We start from the raw sequence: 22034 nt of genomic DNA on the forward strand, positions 1-22034 counted from the left end.
AAAAGCATCATCAGCCAAGGAGGGAAGCAAGAATGTCTTACTCTCATATTACTGCAGGAAAAGGAGTCTGAAAGAACTACCAACTCAAATAGTTATTTGACTCTAGACTACAACTTCTAAATAGAACAAAAGGACCAACATCTGTTAATGATCGAGCAAAGTTAATGTCTTTAAAATGTACTTCCTAGGTAGTGGAGCTATAAAACCTTCTATACCGCTCTCACTTACTTTGTTGTCTAAAGATTCAGAGAAAAATTAAAAGAAAAATCAGAGTGAAGACTCAAAAGAGAAACGAATTAAAAAATGGGAATTCAGATAAGGACCCTGCAGCCTTGCAGGCCACAGCAAGGGGCTTCTGCTAAAGACGCAGGCAACCAGAGATCAGAGACTTACAGAAAAATAAATTTCCATAAACCACTGTCTCACATAACACACAGAAGCTAGGGCTTCTGATACCAGAGCATCATAAAGATGAAGTGTCCCCTCCTGGCTCCCTGGCACAGTAGGAGGGTGGCTTCACAGGGAGACTTGCCTCCTGTAGGAGACACTCAGTGGGGAATTGCTCCTCAGGCATGAACAGGGTACCACAGGAAAGGCCACACAAGTCCCATACTGTGGAAATGCTACAATGGGAAGCTCTAGGGAGACTTCACAGTGACCAAAGAGAGACTAGAGCCTGAACTGAGGCTTTCTGGTTGTCCGATCAGTTCTAACCACTCTGCTAGTAATCCATTTTCAACCTAAGACTGGGTTATCTAAGTTTATGTTATGCACAGATAGCCTATCACAGCATGGCTATAGAAAGAGGATTCTAGAGTTTGGCCTTGAACTAACTATGAGAGGAAGGATGACCTTGAACAATCGATCCTCCAGCTTCTACCTCCTGAGCACAGGAATTGTAGACTTGCCCTGCTTTATGTGGTGTTGGGGAATCTAGTACTTTGTGCAGGGCAAGCAAGACCAGTACCAGCTGAACTACAGCCCCAGGCCTCAACATACTTTTTAAAAGTTTTTCAATTTTCACTGAGGAAAGTAAAAAAAGCAAACATGATACAACTTTAGAAATTTTTCTTAGATCTAACAGAGATGCTGGTATGTAACTAGACAGAATACTTCTTACTGATAATTTTACAACCTAGTTTTTTTTAAGACAGGCTCTCCAAAATCTGGTTTACACTTACAGCACATCTGAGCTTGAACTTGCCTTATTTCAAGGGCTCAAAAGAAGTGTTTTTCTTCAACAGCCAGGCCTAGAATTGCCTTCACACTTGTTGGCCTACTAAATCGAAGGCCAGATAAACTGTCCTTTAAGGTAGACAGGTTTGAGACCCCATGTTTACCGTCACCAATTCATCATCAACAAGTCAGGAAAGCCGAAAGGTCAACGTGGGGATTCCATTTCTACTAGAGAGCCAAAAAGGAGACCATGAGAGAGCTACTGGACCTCTTACCAGCAACAACACCCACCCCCCCCCCCCCCCCCCGCTTATCATATCATCTGCTCGGGGATTCACTTTCTAGCACACAGTAATCTGCTTTGGGATGATCTGAAGAAGGCAAGTACTTAGGAAAGAATGGGATGCAAAAACAGTATTTCAGGACCCTCAGCATACAGCATACAGGTCAGAATTCTCTGTGAGAGTACTCTTCTCTGATCACAGTTCCATAGAGGAGTAGAGGGAGGTTGGAGGAAGTCAGCCATTATGGTCCAGTAGAGAGAGAATGGTGGGGAGCATCAGCACAGAATGCTTAGGAACCAGTCCTTACAACCTGGGGGAAGATGCTAGTTTATGTGAATAGTGCATCCGATAAAAGGAGAGGAACGGAGGGTGTTTCATTTATCACCCCTTCAATTTGTGTTCCGCTTAACATGGTGAACTCTAGTTAATTAAGATGTTCCTATAAACAATTAAGCTTCCTGTAGGATCGTTAGCAAGATATAAAAATTTATGATGTAATAAAATGCAATAAAATGATAAAGTAGTGAGCCTATCAAAGTATTCACACGCAGAAGGAGAGGTGTGAAGATAAGCAAGGGCAGCTCTTCCTCAGTTTAATCTCTTTGGTTTTCAACACATAATGCACTGCTCTCTACTTCTCAAAAACCGGGAAGCTCTAGTGAGACTTCACAGTGGTCTGGGATAAAGTTGTCTGGAGTAACTTTGTCTCTGCTTCTGTTCAAATGAGGCCCACACAGCTGCCCTAGAGTTCTTGGACGAGGAGACTGCCCCTGAAGAGCTCTGGGCCTCACAGCCAAGATAAACCGGTACAAAACTCCACTCTGAAGCACACCCCCTTCCACACTGCACTTTGAAAGACTCTGTTTTTGTCTCTGAGATGGGGTCTCAAGTATTCCAGGCTGTGCTCAAACTCACCATGAAGCTGAGAATGACCATGAATGGCTGATTCTCCTGCCTCTACCTCCCAAGGGCTAAAACTCTTAGACAGTCTCATGACTGTTCATGTTTAGAATTACCGCATTGACTACATAGGATTTGAGCTAAAATGCTTATGCCAGAACATTAGGGTAACTCCCCACTCATTTTATCTTCCTTCAAGCCACTGTGATATTTAGGCGCATTCCTATTATTATTTGAATTTGCACATAAAAGAACCAGAACACAGGAAATACATTAGTCTGCCTACAGCTATCTTTTAACTAGTCAACTTTGATATATCTGTTATTTTGATTCAGTAATTAAAACAACTAACACTTCACCAGGCTTTTACTATGTACAAATCATATAGATATCTTCACAGAAAAAAAAAATGAGAAAAACTTAATTAAATAACCTGGAAATGGTTCCAACAGTCAGAGCTAGAACAAGCTGCAAGCTCCTTATTCAACAGCTGTCCCTTTAACTCTCTCTCTAGCATCCTCCCTTTAACTGATGTAGAGCTTTGTCACAGTCTGAGAAAGAGAGTTCTGAAAACGTCAGTTTCACCCAGGAAGCCCCTGACCAGTAAATCAGCACTGACAGTACTTAGGACACAAGATCTTGCAACACTCATCCTGCATCACGTGACAACATATCTGAGAAGCTAGCAGGCAGATGGCCCAGGACTTTGAAAAGGAGGCACTGTTTGAACGATGCTAAAAGAAAATTGAAGGAGTTTAAAGCAACATGCAGAAGGTGGGTAGGCTGAGAAAGCAAGGGAACCCGCAGCTGAGGGATGCGATGAGAGAGCAGCCAGAGCCATTAATCAAGCACAGGCCTTTACATCAGGATGTCCTCCCTTTATGGCTTATCAGCTCCAATCAGGGAGGAGAGGAGAGAGGCAGGAGAGGGCACTGTGCCCCCAGGTCAAGCAACAGTCTCCTGTGCCAGGCAGGAAATGGCTTTGTTTTCACTCAAGTGAAGCAAGTACAGAAATGTTCAAGGACTTTCCTCATGGAGACAGCAGAACAGAATGCCGGGACAGCAAAAGCTGGTTCCTCTAAGGAAAGGATCTGAGGCTAGGCACAGCCAGGTTCTGGAACACTGTAACAATCTAGAAGCATTTTCTTAAATGGCCAACCTTCCACCTTTGGTCAGACTATCATCACTGCACTATGCTAAGAAGCACCCAGCCTAGTAGTGTGCTGTTACAGTTCACCAAGTCCTAAACACCTGCTAAAAATGTTCTTCCAAAGTACAATTGCTGACAGACCTTCTCCATGTCAGTTAGAGTAAGGCCAGAGCTGTGCTGTGGGTGAATATGTGAGAACATTATCTTCCTGTAACAAAGGAAAGTCCGGTTTTCTTCTCAGTGTGCTATGTATCCTGGGAAGTCTATACATGATTCCAGACAGTGCTGTCAAGTCTCTCAGAATGAACAGGAGAGCACAGACACTTCAGACATTTTATTGCTGAGGATGGGAGACTTTCCAATGTGAAGAAGAAAACTGGCTGAGGAAGATGAGCCACAGCTACGGAGACACAAGATAGGTAGGGGCTGATGGCAAACTCCTTTCATAGATATTTACATAAATTGTAAGCTTAACACAGACTGAGACAAATAATAAAGACATTTGACCTCTCATATGGAAGTATTGACTTTGATCTGTCCTGTTCAAGTCTTTATAAGGCACCATGTCTACAATAAACTTGTGGAATTTGTAAACAGAATTCCAAGAGCGCCTGATTCAAAATGTAAGACAAACATAACCAAGAGTTTTGATTATAGAATGCCTTGGATCCTAGGTTAAAATTTCATTTTACATACTGAGTCTTAATAGAAACTTAATTGACATTTATGAGTTTAGTAAATAAAAACAGGAAATCCAGCAACATCTATGTGATGTACACTTACATTAAAAAAAACTACAACTTTTTTTTGGTGGATATTTTATACTTTCCATTTAAGTAAGGGCCTCTAGTCTACGAAGACCTATTAAGTAAAAGGGGAGAATGCAAACTTAATGAGACTGAGAACAAAAATCACTTTCTGCTGATTATACAAGATTTAGAAGTAGGGCTGGAGAGGTGGATCAGCAGGTAACTACACACACTACTCTTGCAGAGGACCCAAGTTTCATTCCCAGCTCCCACGTAGGAAGGCTCATAACTGCCTGTAATTCCAACTTGGGGAGATCCAGTGTCCTGTTTTGGCTTCCACAAGCACCGGAACTCATAGTCTTCCACTCCAACTGCAATAGTGTGTGTGTGTGTGTGTGTGTGTGTGTGTGAGATGTATGCACACACATATTCTTTTAAAATTAAATCTTTACAAGAAATGCTGTAAACAGTGACCTATATAAGCAATAAGGCTCGCAGCATAGTAAATCATAAAGTAGGATGGTAAATGACTCTAACTTAACTCTACTGTCCTTGCATTTCATGTGTCACAGGATCCAAAGTCCACGGGAAAATGCTTTATGTCGTATATATGTTTAATATGCTATTAAGTGATGGATAGTCCAGATGATGCAAACCTGTTTATTTTTACACTGAAAGAGCTAAGAGGTATAGATAAAACATGGGTATGGAAAAAAAATCAGGTTTGATGAAGCACTAAGTCAAGTAACAATGTGGGATTATATTTCCCTAAATAACTGCAAGCAAGGAAAGGAAATCACACTTATAGAACATACTGAAGAAAAGCTCCCAAAGCCCCAGCGTAACAGCAGTCTTTCTTACAGGGTGGCATCGGCCAAAGGAATGACACTCATCTTCCTGCAGATCACCTGGAAGCCAATGACAACTTTAGCATTCACTAGCTTGGTGGCAGGTACTTCCTTCCTTAAGGCTAAAGCAGTCTATAAGGAAAATAACTGTCCTCCCACGTCCTGCTGTGAAGGTCAGTAAGCTGAGTGTTATACGGATCGAGTCTCCTGTTCCATCCAAATGTCCCTCTAACACATCTATCAAGCTCAGGAACACAGAACTGATTCAGCTTTGGGAAAGTTAAAATGGAGACAGTTTTAACAACTAAGCTTCATCAGAACATGAAATTACTACTAGTTCCACAAAGGGAAAAACAAATAAGTTACATTTCTAACACTGGCCTACATATCATAAGCTATGAAACAGATGGATATACCACTGCAAGAAAACGATTTCTCAATAGTCTTGACTTCTAATGAAATATTTCCTTAAAAAAAATTAGAATTTAGCTTATATTTTTACTTGCATAACTTTACCCTCTCATTTAAAAAGTTTAAAAATCAAGTCTTCATCTGGACTATGGACACAAAAATTAATTTACAAATAATAATAATAAAATAAATGCCCTGCCTCTTTCACAAAGGCAACATCTCCTGGTGGCAACAGGTCTCCGGACAGCCTTCAGAGAGGGAACAGGTGAACATGGACCCCCATCCTAGCCACCCACCTTCACTCAGCACTGTGTAGTCTAATACTCTGGTAATACTGGCTATTTTTTAAGATTATGCCAAATCTTTGACTGAAGACTCACATCTACAAGTAGTTGAATTAAAACATGTAGTGTCAGAAGAAAGAATCAAACCATAAACTGAATTTCTAGCAACAAAAATGTCTCTCAGGAGACAGGCCCCACTAGTGGTCACTTCTTGGATCTTATCTACACTCTTGCACCAGCAGGGCTGGCCTTGTAGGAGAAGCCAACTCCAAACCTCACTGAGATCATCTTAGGCAAATGGAGGAAAGGTAAACACAGAGAATACACTAGCTAGGGAGACAGGAGGAAAGTGGATTGGGTAGAAGGACACTAAATTCTTTTATAAAGACTCTGAACAGAACAAGAGAGGACTGGAAGCCCTGAGCTCATCAACTAACTTATTACATACATCAGGTGGCTATCCCATGCCAAAATAACAAGTTTTGTTTTTACAAATTTAAATTCAACAATCTTTGCATTTGATTGGCAAAAAAAGCTAACATTCTTTAAATGGGGAAAAAAGGAAATCATTTATGAACTTTTTCCTCTGTAGGAAATCCTGCTGGTATCCAATGACCGTTCTGTGTGTCCCCATCCAAGCTCCGTAGTGCTCAAGATTTCAGGGAATCAACTCATAAGGAATAATGCTGCCCCCTGAGTTAGTTCAACACCCAGGTTTTGTAAGAGGATGAATTAATACCTCTTCAAGTATTTGAAAACATCTCTCCAAGGTTTCTTGAAGGCAACTACTGTGATCAATTCAAGTAAGCTTAAGAAGCAATCTATAAGGCTATAAATTTGTGTACATACAGAGACATGCACATATGTGTGCTGAGTCTGTGTATTTGTACACAGGGGTATATACACATTATATAATGACTCAACACTTTAGAAATTTAAAACAAAAGGGATGTAAGAAGACACTCAAAAGAGACCAAAAGTTTTCTAATTTTTTTTTTTTACTTTTAAAGGAGAAGGTGTGAATTAGGTACATGTTTATTCATAAGCAACACGTATTCGTGTGCTTGTGTGTGTGTGTGTGAAAGAGTGTGTGTGTGTGTGTGTGTGTGCGCGCACGCGCGCACGGGCGAGTGTGGACTCATGTGCATGTGTGCATACACAGTGACAAGTAGTATGTACTTGATGCTACCATGAGATAGTACTGTGTGGTAGTGTCTTTTCTGTCTCACATCCTTTTGGAAGGAAATCACACACTAGAAAGGCCAAGTCATTTCCTCCTAGTCCCATACGGAGGACACTACATGGGTAAGGTGGCCAGGAAGACTGGTATGTCTTACCTCTGAGCAGAAATAATTGGAGACATGATTTCAGGGTTTCTGTGCAGGGGGAGGGAATGAAGCAATTAGTGGAAATGCTAGGGGCAAAATGAGTGGGTGCTCTCATCCCACTGCCAACTCAAAGGCCAAGAGCCAGCCCTCCCTGTCATACTTGCCCTAATGAAGGGAGAAGGGTAGGCTTTGCAAACCCCATGTATATATTTCACACTATGTACAAGTATGTCCGTACTATGAGGTAGAATAAAGGTCAAGATGATAATAGTGAGGGAAACTACTAGAATTAATTTTACTTAGATATGAGAAAGGCCAAAATTAATATCTCAGAAAAAGAACCTGGAATAATACAATGGAGAAAGCAAAGTTTACTGTAATAGAAACACCTTATTCAAGAGAGTTAAAACTCACATCCTTCAAAAAGTCTCAAAAAAACCCTCCCTGGCCAGGACTAAAACATGTTTTTCAGGAAGGAATCAAAACAGCATTTGTGTTCTACTCCCTAACTAATGTAATATGCACATGGAAGCAGATATATAAAACAAATCCTAGTGACACGGTCAACTATCCATCTCCTAAGGTTCCCACAGTAGACAGATGATGCTAATACAAGAAGGCTCTGGAAGGAAAGAAAAGCTCTTTGTTTAATTATTAACCCCTCTTTATGCTCAACGGCTGTCCATACATTATTTTTCACATAGAATATTTATTAAAGCCTTCATATTATCACTACCTTTTCACTGTAAGATTACACAGTATCTTCTGACAGAACTCGGAGCCTAACAAATGCTTAAATATACACTCTAACACTGAGCTATACGTCGTCCAGCACTAAATCAGTACCATTAGTAATCATAATTTGTAAGAAAACAGGGTCATGTTGAATAACACATCATTAAATGAGAGAGCCATTTTTTTCCTTAGAAGAGTCTACACCACACTGCCTCCAATGACCTCATGTAACGGGTAAGGGACATAAAATATCTAGTTATTTTCTAGCAAAATTAATCCTTCTAGGTATGCATGGTGGTGCAAGTCTACTGAAGCACACATGAACTTTCAGTAAGCTACAGCAGTGCATTCCCATAGCACTGACTCTTGCACACGTGCACAAACCAAACACACATCCACAAACATCCACAAACACTCACCCACCCACATAACCCATGTACATACACATAAAAATTTCCTCTAGGAAATAAAATGGCATGTTTGTAAAGTGTCATGAACTGAACTGCCCTCCCCCCCAAATTCATAGACTAGAGCCACATCTTGGTATCTGAGAATGAGACTGCATTTAGACATGTGACCCTAAAAGATGTGACTAACTCAAGATAAGACCCTTAGGGTGGCCCTCAAAGTCAAGTCTGCCCAGTGTCCTTGTAAGAGGAGTTGGCTCAGGAATATCAGAAGATACAGACACAAAGATGGCATCAGGAAAGCCATCTAAATACCTAAAAGCCCTCAGAATAAAACTCTAGCATCAATGTTCCAGAGCTACAAGAACATAAACTGCTGTTGTTTAAGACATCAAATCACCTTGTTAATGAAGGCAGGAAAAGTTCTATCCTTGAAGGACTGGTTACAGGAACGGTTGTGTCACCAAGCACACTCCTTCCAGTGTCTTTCCCTGATGCTACTGTCTCTCTCATGGAAACATGGCTGAGACGTCCCTACAGCTCCAAGACACATGCCCAAGCAAGCGAGGTACATGATAAATTAAAAGCATTTCAAGACATGGCCTGGTGGTGTTACCTCAGATCTTCCTAGAATAACATGACATTTAGAAAAAATACAACCCACTGGATGTTTGGCACTGCTTGGGAATGAAGAGTATGCCCACTTAAGAGCCAATACCCGAGGCTGTCAAAAACACAAGCCAGGGTTTTCTTCTACAAACATTACCTATCTTTTAAAATTACACAGTCTACAAGGAGAATATGTCTGCTTATTTGCATGTCTCCTTTTTCTTAAACACAATAAACATGAACCACACACAATACTATGCGTAATATGCAGTAAAGCCACATCCATGAACAGCGCTTTGTACCTGGCAGGAAATCTGCATCCTTAGGATCAGTGCTTGGGCCACCCTCCCTCCAGTGACACCAACAGAGCGTGGAGGCTTTAAGATCAAGGGCCTCCTCTAATCCCCATGCACACTGAAAGGGGGTATTTACAGGTTACTCTCCCAGATACCAGCCACTTGCTCGCCCTCCTTAAACCAAACAAAGTTTAACATCTGGAAGGATAAACTCAGCACACACAACAGGGGCATGCAGTCACTGAGGAGTTCTCAAGCAAAGAAGATCTGCCAGCTTCCCTCTGAGGTCCAGGCCCTGAAAGGCCAACTGTGGTATGTTTGAGTTTCCATCAGACCTGGTTCCTGCTGGCTGCTGCTGTGCTCAGTATGAACCTTACTGCCCAACTATTCTATAAACATCTGGCCCTTTTGCCTGCCCAGCCTTCCTTCCTGGAGAGGAGAATATGCTGTTTGAGAGCTGCAGGATGAATGTTAAGGAATACTTGTAGCACCGATGACCGCTCTCTTCTCCAGGTCAATGACATGACTACTCTAAAAAAAAACTCTCTCCCTCTCTCTGTCTCTCTCTCACGTGCACACACACACACACACACACACACACATTCACACACCCAGGAACATAGCAAGAACAGAAAGAGGAGCCTCGATTTCCTCACCATGTGCCACCCAGCCATGTTTACACTGATCACACGTCCGCAGGTTAATCTTCCCAGGCTGGAAACACTCACACGTGCAGTTTACCAATGTGCAGCGGATGGCCTGAAAACAGAGGAGGAGACAAGATCAGCATCTATCCCAAAACATCTTATTTCTCACTCTTTTCAGTAAACAGTGCCCACACCTACTGTTCAAGGTCTGATGTTAGTAAAGGTCTGAAGACATTTGAAATATATATTTTATATCAAAGTATTTCACAACAAAGGGTAGAGAAAAGAAAGCACATTCACAAATGTGGTATGTTAAGTCTTTAAACGCAAAGGGAGTACAAGGTGAGTGTGAGTACAGACTTAAGTTTTCCAGAGGACACTGGATCACCAAAGGAGAAAAGCAATTCTGTTGCTGCTGCTTAGGTTTACCTAACTTGTTCACAATGATGCTAAGAAGACACCAGCCAAACACTGTTCAAAGGGAAGTATTTGCAAAAGTAAAATATGGCAACACAAAGATTATTAAGAAAATCACTTTGGGTGGCTTTTATTTAAAAGTTTATAACTATCTTTTCCCAGTCTCTTGGCTTTTTCCTTTAATTTGTTAATTTTAGCTTCTTCCCTTTTTTAAAATGAAAGCAATCTTTTTATTTCAATGGTGACAAGAGAGTAAATTGAAACTTTATTTTGAAACCAGACATAAAACAGTAAAAATGTTTACATGAAAATTCTACACTTGGAAAAGTACAATTCCATTCCAGAACACTGGAACACACATGAAATGCCTTTCAGTTCCCCACAAGCGCTTAACAAATCACCTCTCCAACAGGCCTGGGGGGCAGGAGAGCAGGAGCTGGCGGGCTGACCAGATACCTCTCAGGCCAAACCCAGGGCTCTGAATTGGTGTACCCCAACACCCACCCCATGGAGGCACAGCTGGAGCGCATGAAGGAGCCAGTCCTACAGAGCCAAAGCCACAAGATCCCCATGACACAGGGCAACAACAGGATGTCCCAGTGAAGTTCCAGTATTGACAAGACCAGCAGAAGCCAGAAGCCTCTCCCCAATGAACATTTGCAAGCAAAGAAGTATGGACAAAAGAACCAATAAAAAGTTTTTAAAAAATGCTCAAAAAAAATCTCACCAGTTCACATTATAAACTGAATTCTTAGAAAGCTTCATAAATGGAGTGTAAGTTTCTAAGAGTAAAATCCATGCTTAGAAACTGTGCTCCTAACGTGTGCCCCTAGATAGCAGTTAACACATTTATCTTGTATATATAACTTTTCAGTTGCATGAAAATTCTAGAGACAGAAGGGATGTAACCCGATCACTCACTTATTAACAATCTAATCTGACCATCTGAACTGCTGAACAACATCTCCTAAGAGACTTACATGTGATCAAGGATGACTGGCATGGTTGAGGCCCCTCCAAGCAGGGTTAGTTATCAGACATTGTAAATTGGTACCTGATATCTACACATACATGCACTAGAAGCTAACTTTCTGAAAGCACTTGGGTTTTTAATATGAACTAACCTAGCTCCCTTGAGTCACACAGTGTTCCATCTAGATACTGTTAATGTCTTTGGTCCATCTACAATAAGGTTCAATGGCCTCTTCTCCCTACGACCAGGCCATGCAGGTTTAAAGACTTTCCCTTTCATTTCTCTTTCAATTCACGATCTCTCTGTAGGTACCTACCCTGTTTTAGATGTTACAGTCCTCAACCTGTGTCCTTTTTAGACTTAATTTGCTCTTTTGTTCAGCACTAAAAGATATTTGAATTCACAATCCACCTGATATTTCAGTTTCTTCTAATGCCTATCATTCAATTGTACCTTAAATAGGTTATTGAAGTTGGCTGTATGTATGTTTTAGCAATACAGGACTAGATGGTTATAAGGAGAAGTACTCTTCTAAAAGCTCAATTTCCAATTCTCATGCAAACTGACAGAATACATTTATAAGCAGCTTCTTCATATAAATTGTTCATTAATTAATGAACAAAAGATTTGATTGTACCCTGACCAAAAAAAAGTTTAGAGCACAATGTTTTCATTACAAACGAGGCACTTTTCTAAGTATCCGGTTATAAATTCAGCTCTAGAGACTATATCAACACTAAAAATATTTTAAGTACGTAAGTACAAACTTTCATAAATATTTTTTAAAATCCTCTGCCTTATCAAAATCAAAGAGTGGACAATAAAAAGAAATGATATTCTAAGGAGAATATTTAACTCTACAATAAATGACATCAAACAGTTTGAGTCGTTAATTTGATGTTAATTATTTTGCCAAAAATTTTTATTTTACAACATTTAGAACAAACCTTCACTTTTATCAATAATCAAGATAAAAACAAACTAAGAGATGTAGGTTAACTACACACACACACACACACACACACACACACACACATCTTACTGCTGGTTAACTCATTCATTCATTCACTCAGACTACTTAACACTGCTCATCTGGTTTACTTGGGAATTAAATCTTTTCAAGATGATTTCTTTTTCTTGGATCCTACTCTTTTTATACCCAAACACAGAACACTGGAACACCTCAACTCCTTTGTATATAAACACTTAAGCACAGGACTAGCCATTTTGTATTTCTGTAAATTCCAGAAGGCCTATCTGTTTTAAACTGAGGCTTACGCAGACTACAATTCCTCCTTAAGGGAATTACAGATACTTAAACAATATGGCTAAATAAATATTTTGTGTAAGAGACTATCATGGCTTCAAAGGAAGTTTTGTTTTAAATAATGTTTTTGAAATGGCATAAAACTCTGACATACTATTTATTCACAACAAAACAGAACCAATATGATCGCCTGCCAACTCAGGCACACTTACAAAACAGGTTTATCATAAACTATCAAATCTGGTTAAGCCTCAGAAATGTCCATGTGTTTCAGGGAGACAGACAGGAAGAGCTGCGGTGGAAGAACCTTCGTCCTGGGAGCACCCTCCATTCTTTCTTCCATTAGCTAGTGCTGGAGTGTTTCCCACTCTGCGGGATCTCTGCACAGGACTGTCACTATTACACTGTCTGAGTGACAACCTCTGAACGCCAGAAAGGAAGAATGCTGCAGAAGCTTCATACAGACTTGTCATTGCCACCTCTGCAGGGAACAATGTTCAGGCTGGCCAATGCAGACCCATCTGTAGGCCCCGCTTACCAACTTGTACCTCATCCCCTAGGCACTCAAGGAGTAGAAGGAGCTACCCTACCCTTCCAACCTGCCTTGTACCTCTTGCCCTGAGCTCCAGGAACAGCAATCACAAACATTTTAACTCGCAACACATTAAAAGTAATTACTCCTACTAACCCCCCACTATGGGTTTCTTGAAAGAGAAATCTGTGCATGCCCAAACCAATGTCTCTACTTCCTCATGCCATCTACAGTTTAGTTCTGAATTCTGGCCACAGGTTTCTGACGCTGCACTCTTGAAGCGATACTAGGAGCACATTTGGTTCCTATCCTGGTCTCCTTGTCCTCCTAGACCTTGGTGTAACTTGCAACTATAACTCATCTTCATTCCTGAGAAAGTAAGACTAACTATCTAGCTTTTCTGGTAGCAACTTCTCTCTCATCACTGTAAATAAACATAGGAGTCGCCCATGGTCAGGCTCTTCACTCTTCATTTGGCAATTCCATCCTCTCCTACAGCTCCAACTACTGTGCAAAAAGCATCGTGTTAAGTGGTAAGAAGTGGATGGCAGAGTTCCTGTGTACAAGGCTTAGCAACTTGGTATTTGCAGGCTTCATGATTAGAGGATTTAGAGTGTAGAGCCCAAGAATAAGAGTTCTTAAACTGGGTGATAGAGACCATCGATTCCTCTCTATTCTTCCATCGAAACATGGTCACTTCTTATTGTCCTTTATAATTAATAATAGCTAGATTAATTGAATGTTTTCCAGTCAGTGTAGAAAACATGACAGTTTTGTAGAAAAATTACAAAAACACAAAGTTCTCAGAAAAGACCATGAATTTGACACTGCTATTATCTTCCTTTTACACATGAGGGACCTGAGGTGATGACTAATGCCTTGCCTGAAGTCACTCAAGCATCTCAATCAAACACAGGTGTGTCTGCACCAATGGCTGAGTGCTGTTCCTACAAGGACAGGGAATCAGTTCATGATGTCTCCCTCCAAAAATCATCTGTCCTTGCATTTCCTGGCCTCCCACTCTCATTGTTAATATCTGAATTCCAGTTGTGGTTCCCCTAGACCATTCAAACTGGCTCCTAATTAATTTGATCATTCCCCTTTTCCTTGTTGACTTGACCCTCTCTTCATCTGCACTTTTCTGTATGACAATTGCTTTAATGTGATCTTGGCCCTTGCAGCAGATTCTTTTTGACAATAGACCCCATGCTATACTTCTTCATTATAATTGCTCAGTCTATTTGTGGTATGTTGTCTCTGTGTGTGCATGTGTGTGTGTTGGATGCATGCATGTGTCAACTGCTCACTCAAGTATACATGCATGCATTACAGTGCAGATGTGGAAGTCAGGAGGTTTTCTTCTTCAACCATGTGTGTTCCAGAGAACTAACTCAGGTCCTCAGGCTTGGCAGCAAGGTCACCCTCAGCTACACAGTAAATATGAAACCAGCATAAGCATGAGATCCTCCAAAATTGAAGGGAGCAAGGGGGAAGATACCCCAATACCCTGTTTTCAATTCCTAATAATGGCTTCCATGAACTACATGGTAAATTTCTCAAAGTAATCAACATGAAGCACAGAGTATCAAGCCTGGAGAAGTACAAGAGGAACAAATGACAACTGTTTGTGATCTCAAGCAATGTTCTGGATGTCTAAGAATGATTCCTTTTGCACTCAATTTTATCCCATTATTTTGCCAGATGTGTAACATATATTTAATGTTAATGAGTAACTGATGGACTGTGTGTCTGTATCCATCTAAGAGGAGGACAAACTATTTTTTTCTGTTTTAAGGCTCTACTATAATATTAGTAGGCATGCTCCATCAATTACTACTCACTGTATACCTCTACCTAAGATGGGGAAGAATGTACAGATTCAACAGGACATCAGAAATGTAGGAGCACACACACACACACACACACACACACACACACTCCCAGCTACTTGGGATGCTGAGGGAAGACATCAGTAGTTTAACAGTAGCCTGGACAATATAAGAACAACCCATCTCAAAAGACAGCACACCTAAAACCTACAAGTAAGCAAAGTTTGTTTACAAAATATTAATGAGTTCTAATATTAAGTAAGAATGTATTTTGAGGTATTCCAGTTATATTCCAAAGATCTATTCCAATCCTGATTAGACTATCACTAAAACAAGTCCCTCAGTCTCTTTAATTACACTAGCTTGCACTAACTCTGTGAGTATGTAAGGACCAAACATCAGGGATCTTACAAAATAGAATTTCTCAGGAAAAAAACTGTTGTTTCTGTTAATACTTAATATAACTAACAAAGGAATTATACACAGGCTAAACATCTGTTAGCTGCTCCTTATGTAGAAATAAGCTCTTGATTTATCTGACATAAAATAACAACAGGCAAAATAAGGTCAGGAGGCAAACACAAACTTACAACATATATGTACAGATGCAAGCACAGTGAGCAGGGGCTCTATACCGAAACTCATTTTAGCTCTGGGTTTTAATTTTCCACATGCCCCCCTCCAAAAATAAATAAATAAATAAATAAATAAATAAATAAAAGGATTCATAGGGTTCTGTGACTTTTCAAACACTCTTTCTTAGTGATTGAAATCTGGCCAAACTCTCATGTGTAACTAAAAATGCGTAAATTCACTTTCTTGTTGTTCATTTCTTAGGGCAGTGAGGAGGATTTGTAACTTAGATCATGGAACTTCACTCGCAATATTTTTAAGCATTTAATACTGAAGAACCTAACTCACAATAAACTTAAATTATGGAAGATTTTAATTGTGAAGGTAGCATTCATTGCAGCTACTAGTGTGTACTATAAACTCAGGCAGTGTGCTTTCTGAGTAGACCGTAGTTGGCTGTAATGATTGCCACTGGCAGAAGCTTCACCTGGTCTATTTCCAGTTCTCCTTCTCCAGAGCTGAGGACACCTGAGGCCTCCAGCACACTAAGGAAATACTCTACCGCTGAGTACTAGTCGCAGCTCATAACGTCTTTTTCTTAAAGTCAACCTTTTAGTTGTAATGTCATAAACATATAAACATATATATATGTATCATAAACTAATAAATATTTCCCTATAAAAGTTTCAGGACAGTTTCTTCTTTTCCTCATATGGCAAATTCATCAGGCCAAGAGAAAAGAAACAACCTTCTACGAAGTTCAGTCTGGCTGGGTCTTGGGAAACTAACATGGTTTGCAGAAGACCTGTGTTTCTAAACTAGCCAGTTCATGATGCCCCCTGCACAAAAATCTGTAGCATGTAAAAGCTGAAGGACAACTACTAAGTTTATTAGTGACAAAGAGTGCCAATATGACTGCATGAGGCAATTACTCTTTCTTGGTAACAAAATCCTTCCACATTGTATGCAAAGGAATACAATCTTTTGGGCTCTGGGCATTAACAATCAAGTTTTACAATTAGGCAGACATAGACCTCAAAGGCCTTATAGGGTTATAAAGAACACACCCAGAAACGCCTCCTTTTCTTTGCCAATCTAAAAGTCTCTAGACGATTTTGACAGTAAGACTAAGGTAGATATATTCTTTGTGTTTATACAAAGATATAAATCTGAGGTTGAATACGCAACAAATATGGTTTACAATTAGTAATTATTGCTGATTATAAGGCTTATTATCAATGCTAAGTGTCCACAGCTTGTTCAGCTATAACATAAACATCACTACACTCAGCAGGTACAAGTTATGCCAAGAACTGAGAAATGAAGTTATTCTGCTAGCAACACTATTTTAAAACTTAATGAAAAATTAAGGTAAATATATCCATAACATGTGGTAATAACATAACTTAAAAGTGAAAACATTTCAAAAATGTTCCTTATATTTGCCTAATTGTTTTTCATGACATATGAAGAATTAGTAGATGGCAAACGATCAGAAATCCTTTTGGTCTTTCCAACAGAAAACACATCATTCATCTTGTACATGCTCTGGGTGATGTGAAAGCAGTCTGCTAGACTCACTAAAAAGGGGAGAGGCCATTGGTTCAAACACTAAACAATCTGAGAAACACAAAAGGCTATGTGATTCAATGATAATTAAACTTTTAAAAAGAAAAATTATGAGCCAAGGAAATATATCACTTTCATAATAAATGCTTTCAAAGTAACTGAAAGATGTCCAAGAGGTTCACTGATAAAAATCAACCTTAGAACATCTACTACTGTTTAAAAAAAAAATCAAGAGACAAACTCTCACTTTTAAGTTTCTCTTTCAAATATACTGACCCCCATCAATAGGTAGACTTAAAAATGTAGTATATTCATATAATTAAATATTACTTGGCCATAAAAAGTAATACATTTTAAAACCTAAGTGAACATAAAAAGCATTATGCTAAGTTGAAGAAGCAAGAAGGCACTACAATCCCACATGATTCCATGTATATATGGAATGTCTGTGTGGGAAAACTATACAGATAGAAGTACACTGATGGATGCCTAAGGCTTGGAGTGGGTCAATGGCTAGAACATGAAATTACATTTCTAGGTGTTGAAAATGTCTTCAAAATAAAACTGATTGCCACGCATAATTGTTACTATACAGAAACACACTAAACCAGATATTTAAATGGGTGGAAGGCATGTGGTGAGAAACATATCTCAATGAAGTCATTCATAAACAGGCACAGGATGACTCGCACCAATTACTATTTTCAGTGGTGCTAAATCATTCATTCTATTAGATAGTCTTCCACAGGAGACATAGTAAAGCACAGTATCTGCCTTTGCCCAGTACAACTTTGCCAAATAAATACTAAATGAGCTAATACACAGATGGTAAACAAAGGAATTTCCATGGTGCCTAATTTTAAAAATATCTTCCTTTCAAAATATTAAAAACTAATGTATTTATTTTAAAAACTAGTATTTAAATAGTACCATTTTTCTAGAAAATCCAGGACATCTTTTAAAATTTGGGGGGTAGGGTGGTGGAGAGGTATCAATTATAATGCTCATCAAGATTCTAAAAACTTTGAAGAGAATCTACTTATAAATGAGAGTGGTGTGTTCTGTCATGCATAGGTCCATAGCACTGCACAATTTACTATGATGGAAAAAAAACTACTTCAGTCTAGAAACTAATTAAGTGTGGGGGAGGAAGCAAAGAGAGAAGCCCCTAAACTTACGGGTGTATCATTATACATGACTCTGAATATTCCTATGTCTGTGTGAATACCTAAACAGGGAGTAAGTGACACACAGAGGCACATAAATTTTCAGACACAGATCCAATGAGCATCTGTAGTCATTACCTCACGATCATAGCCTACCATCAATCGACATGAGGAAGACCCCATTTAAATAATTTAAGAGTTCAGAGTAAAAATCAACAGCGGGATATAGCCAATTATATAAGGAAAATACGTATGCATCCACGGCATCAAAGAGGGCAAGCGTCTGAGTGTGGAGGCGCTCCCCCCAATTAAATCAGGTCAATAGTAACAGAAAGTATTTTGTTAGATAATTAGTAATATTAGAGAAACAGAAAATGAAAAGGCATTTCAATTTGGGCAAAACATTTCAGTTTCTTACCTAACAGTTAACAATTCAGAAACTCTATTTATGGCTTGTATACTTGAGAAATCTGCAGACTATCTAGGCAGCTGCGACAACACAGCTAGAAGGAATGCCCTCTTCCAATGGACACAGCCATCACCAAGATGAAAGTAAGAGGAGAGCTCACTAACTCCTGAAACAGCTACTCCCTAAATACACTCTGCATCTGCCATGACACATAACCTTACATAAAGAGCCAGAATACTGATACCATCCAAATGTTAATAATCACCTCATTATATCTTTATGTCGAATCAGCAATTTTGTCTTCCATTGATACACTTTTCATTCATTTGCACTAATGCAATTTGAAAGGTGGTCATGTGATTATGCATCTCTGTGACATTTGTTCATAAAACCAATCACTAATATGATAGGAAAGACATTCATCAGGAAGGGATCTGTAATTGTTAGGTGATGTAAGAAGATTTATAAACCTTTTACTACTTTACAAAAATCTACTCTCTACTCAGGAAGAAGCAGGACAGTATGAAACTCATGTCCCAGATTTTCAGAAGCACCTTCGAATCCTGGGGAGAGCATGCAACTAACACAATGACTTTGTACTTTGGTAACCAGATGGATAGGTTTAGGGATAATCCGAAACCTGGTATACCAAATATAAGACATCATCTCGAGCGAGGAGCAAAGCTGCTGTTCCTTCCCAGCTGTCACACTCAGATCTCTTAAAGAAAAATGCCCAGAATTTCCAGGGTGAGGTTGAGGATCCAAGTTTTGATTTTGACCTGGTTATAAGAAGCTCTGAGTTAACCCCCAGCAATAGGAGGGAGAAAGGAAGGGAAGGGCAGTGAATGGAAGAAGGGACAGAGGGAAAGGCTACATTATTTAAAACACCAGAGTACTCATTGGAATCCACTTATCAAGGATGAGAGCGAGGTAGATGACCTTCCCCTAGGTTTGTGAAAAAGTTCACTCTAGTGAATTGACAGGGAAGAGAGTTGCCACCTTTGGAATTTATCATTTCAGATGGCAGCGACTACTCAGGACAAGAGAGGCACACTCTGTGAGACTAACAGCCTGTGTTTGTGCACTGCCATCAAGCTTGCATGATACCCTGCAAATGTACTCTCATATTTAATCACTAAAATCCCTGAAGTTAGGTTCTCATTCAAACAGTAGAAAAGAATCTGTTAGACGTCTCTAAGTAGAACAGGCCACAGCTAGTGAGCTGTTCTGTTTTTGAAAGGAAAGAAAAAGAAATTCACATGGCTACCCCACTCTCAGTAAGTTCCAATAGGAATTTAACACTCTTCAGATGTGAACCAGATGCTGAAAAGGACAAAGGGGCTGAACATGAAGATTTAAGCAATTTGAAAAAGTGAGAAAATCTGATACTAAGAAATTTCAAACACTTTAAATGTAAGACGTGATACTTCCAAGGACACCTGGCTTATTACAAATCATTTTGTATCCATCCCTGTCTTGAGACTTCCCACTAGTAACACACGTACCAACAAGCATGGCCATCTTCCATTGTGTCTATACTGCGACATCACAGTTACCCCATGAGGACAAGCTCCTTTGCTTAAATACAGGTATGACCACAGGAGTAACACTTATTACAGATAACAATAATATGATGAACAGCCAATGCATCTTTGCAAATTATTAATGTTCGGTCACAGAGTCCCCTGGGTCTGTGCTAAGGCCTGGGCTGGATTCATTAGAGCTTTGTACAAATCAATGAAGGCACATCTCCGTTCTTCCAGTAGCTGAAGTCATTGGAATTGTTCAAATGAAATCTCTCAGACAATGCATTTATATACCACACATACACCACAAGCACAATATTATTCCTTCTTATTGGTTTTTTTCCTTTTCCAATTCAAAGGACTACATATTTAAATATGCAAAAAAAATTACACAAATATCTATAAAATCTGTAAGTGTCCAGAGTAAAATGTACCCTAAGACTGTTTAAAAAATTGTTTTCATTTTGTCTTTTAAACATTAGCGTAACAGCCAGCTGCTAAGAAAGTTCTGACACCACTGAGCAAATTGAGAGAGCCGTGTGATGGTTATCATGAACTATGAGCTAACTCCTAAAAATTAAGAAATAAATAGAAAGCCTGGTGGAAAAAGAGTGTTCCAGAACAATGTCAATGTCATCATAGGCACAGAGACTGGGTTCATGTATGTGTCAGCGGAATCAACATAATGGGCTATAACAGCTTTGAAGCAGCTAATATGGTCCACTGGGTCAATAATCCGTGAACTGAGGAGGATTTACTTGATAGATTATAAATGGTTCATAAGAACTCAAAAATTACTCCATCAGATCAAAAATTCAATTTTCATATGGTGCCTTTCTACAAATTAGCCAAAAGAAAGTAATGACTCTGAAGCACTTCAAGGTCTATCAGTTAAAAATTCACGTGTTAAAGAAGAATGTAGAAAAGGCAATAAAAATTAAATGCCTTTTTGTAGGGTGAGCCAAGTTATTTAAGGTCAAACTTATCTAAGGCACGTTAACACACAACAGGAACTGCTCAAGAGGCTCCTCCTACAGTCTGTTCACATTCACAATACAAGCAATGAGGTTACCTTCACTGAATAGATTTAAACACACAACTGCGATAATGACACCATCTCAAATGGAGGATCCATATTGTGGTTTTTGGCCCAGCTTTTTCTCTGTGCTATTCAAGGTCCATGGAGAGATCAGGGACAACCTATGGATGTTGGCTAACAGAAACAAACAACAAAAGGCAAGTAGGATTAACTACAAAACATATTCAACAAGAAGGGAGTGCAACTCCTGTAAGGGCCGACGCTTCCATAGCCTGTTTACTGAAGAACTGTATTTCTATTCCCCTAGACTAGAGAAATAGCGAGCAGCCTTTAGAAAATTTCATTATACATTCATACTAGGTGATAGTGGTTTTAGATTAATTTTTAAAAAGTAAGCCTATCTACGTGAATAGTTGCATTTACTAAGTTCATGGCTACAATGAAAAGCACGGAAAAATGTTCCAATAATATAACAGGCACTAATTAAAATTCCTAGCTTGGAAAAAATTCCTGCCCTAGGAAAGCAAATGTGATCTAGTACCTCTTTCACTAAATGCTATTTGCCTCCCTTCATCACAAAGACAAGAAGAAATCACTTATTTTTCTTTTTTCAAGAGTAACACTGAATAAAATAATAGATGTTTTCACATCCAAGTAGATTACCTATCGACATATGCACAGTCCTCTTAACTTTCACACAAGGGAAGGAAAAATTCCAATAATTCTGAAATAGACAGATAAAACTTTTCTCTATGGCTACAGCCGTGCACTGTTATGTGTAACTGCTTATTTTTGAAAAGAGCCTTATTGGTGTTCTCTGAAGGATTTTCCTTTATACATTGCTTTATCCTATAATTTTGTCCCTGTTGGGCACGCTGCCTAAATTTAAACACAAACAGTCAAGCAATGA

General features: G+C 39.3%; 1 protein-coding gene across 20 annotated transcripts in view; it reads right to left on the reverse strand.

Moving 5' to 3' along the window:
• Window positions 1–22034, reverse strand: part of Bnc2 (basonuclin 2) — a 409226-nt gene that overhangs the window by 137609 nt on the left and 249583 nt on the right. For all 20 annotated transcript variants that reach the window (XM_017320205.2, XM_017320209.2, XM_017320204.2 and 17 more), the window contains one exon: window positions 9834–9936. In XM_017320205.2, the coding sequence (XP_017175694.1) occupies window positions 9834–9936 (103 nt within the window). The remainder of the gene's footprint in view (window positions 1–9833; window positions 9937–22034) is intronic.

The sequence above is a fragment of the Mus musculus genome, chromosome 4 (genome assembly GCF_000001635.26).
Source record: "Mus musculus strain C57BL/6J chromosome 4, GRCm38.p6 C57BL/6J".
NCBI lineage: Eukaryota > Metazoa > Chordata > Mammalia > Rodentia > Muridae > Mus > Mus musculus.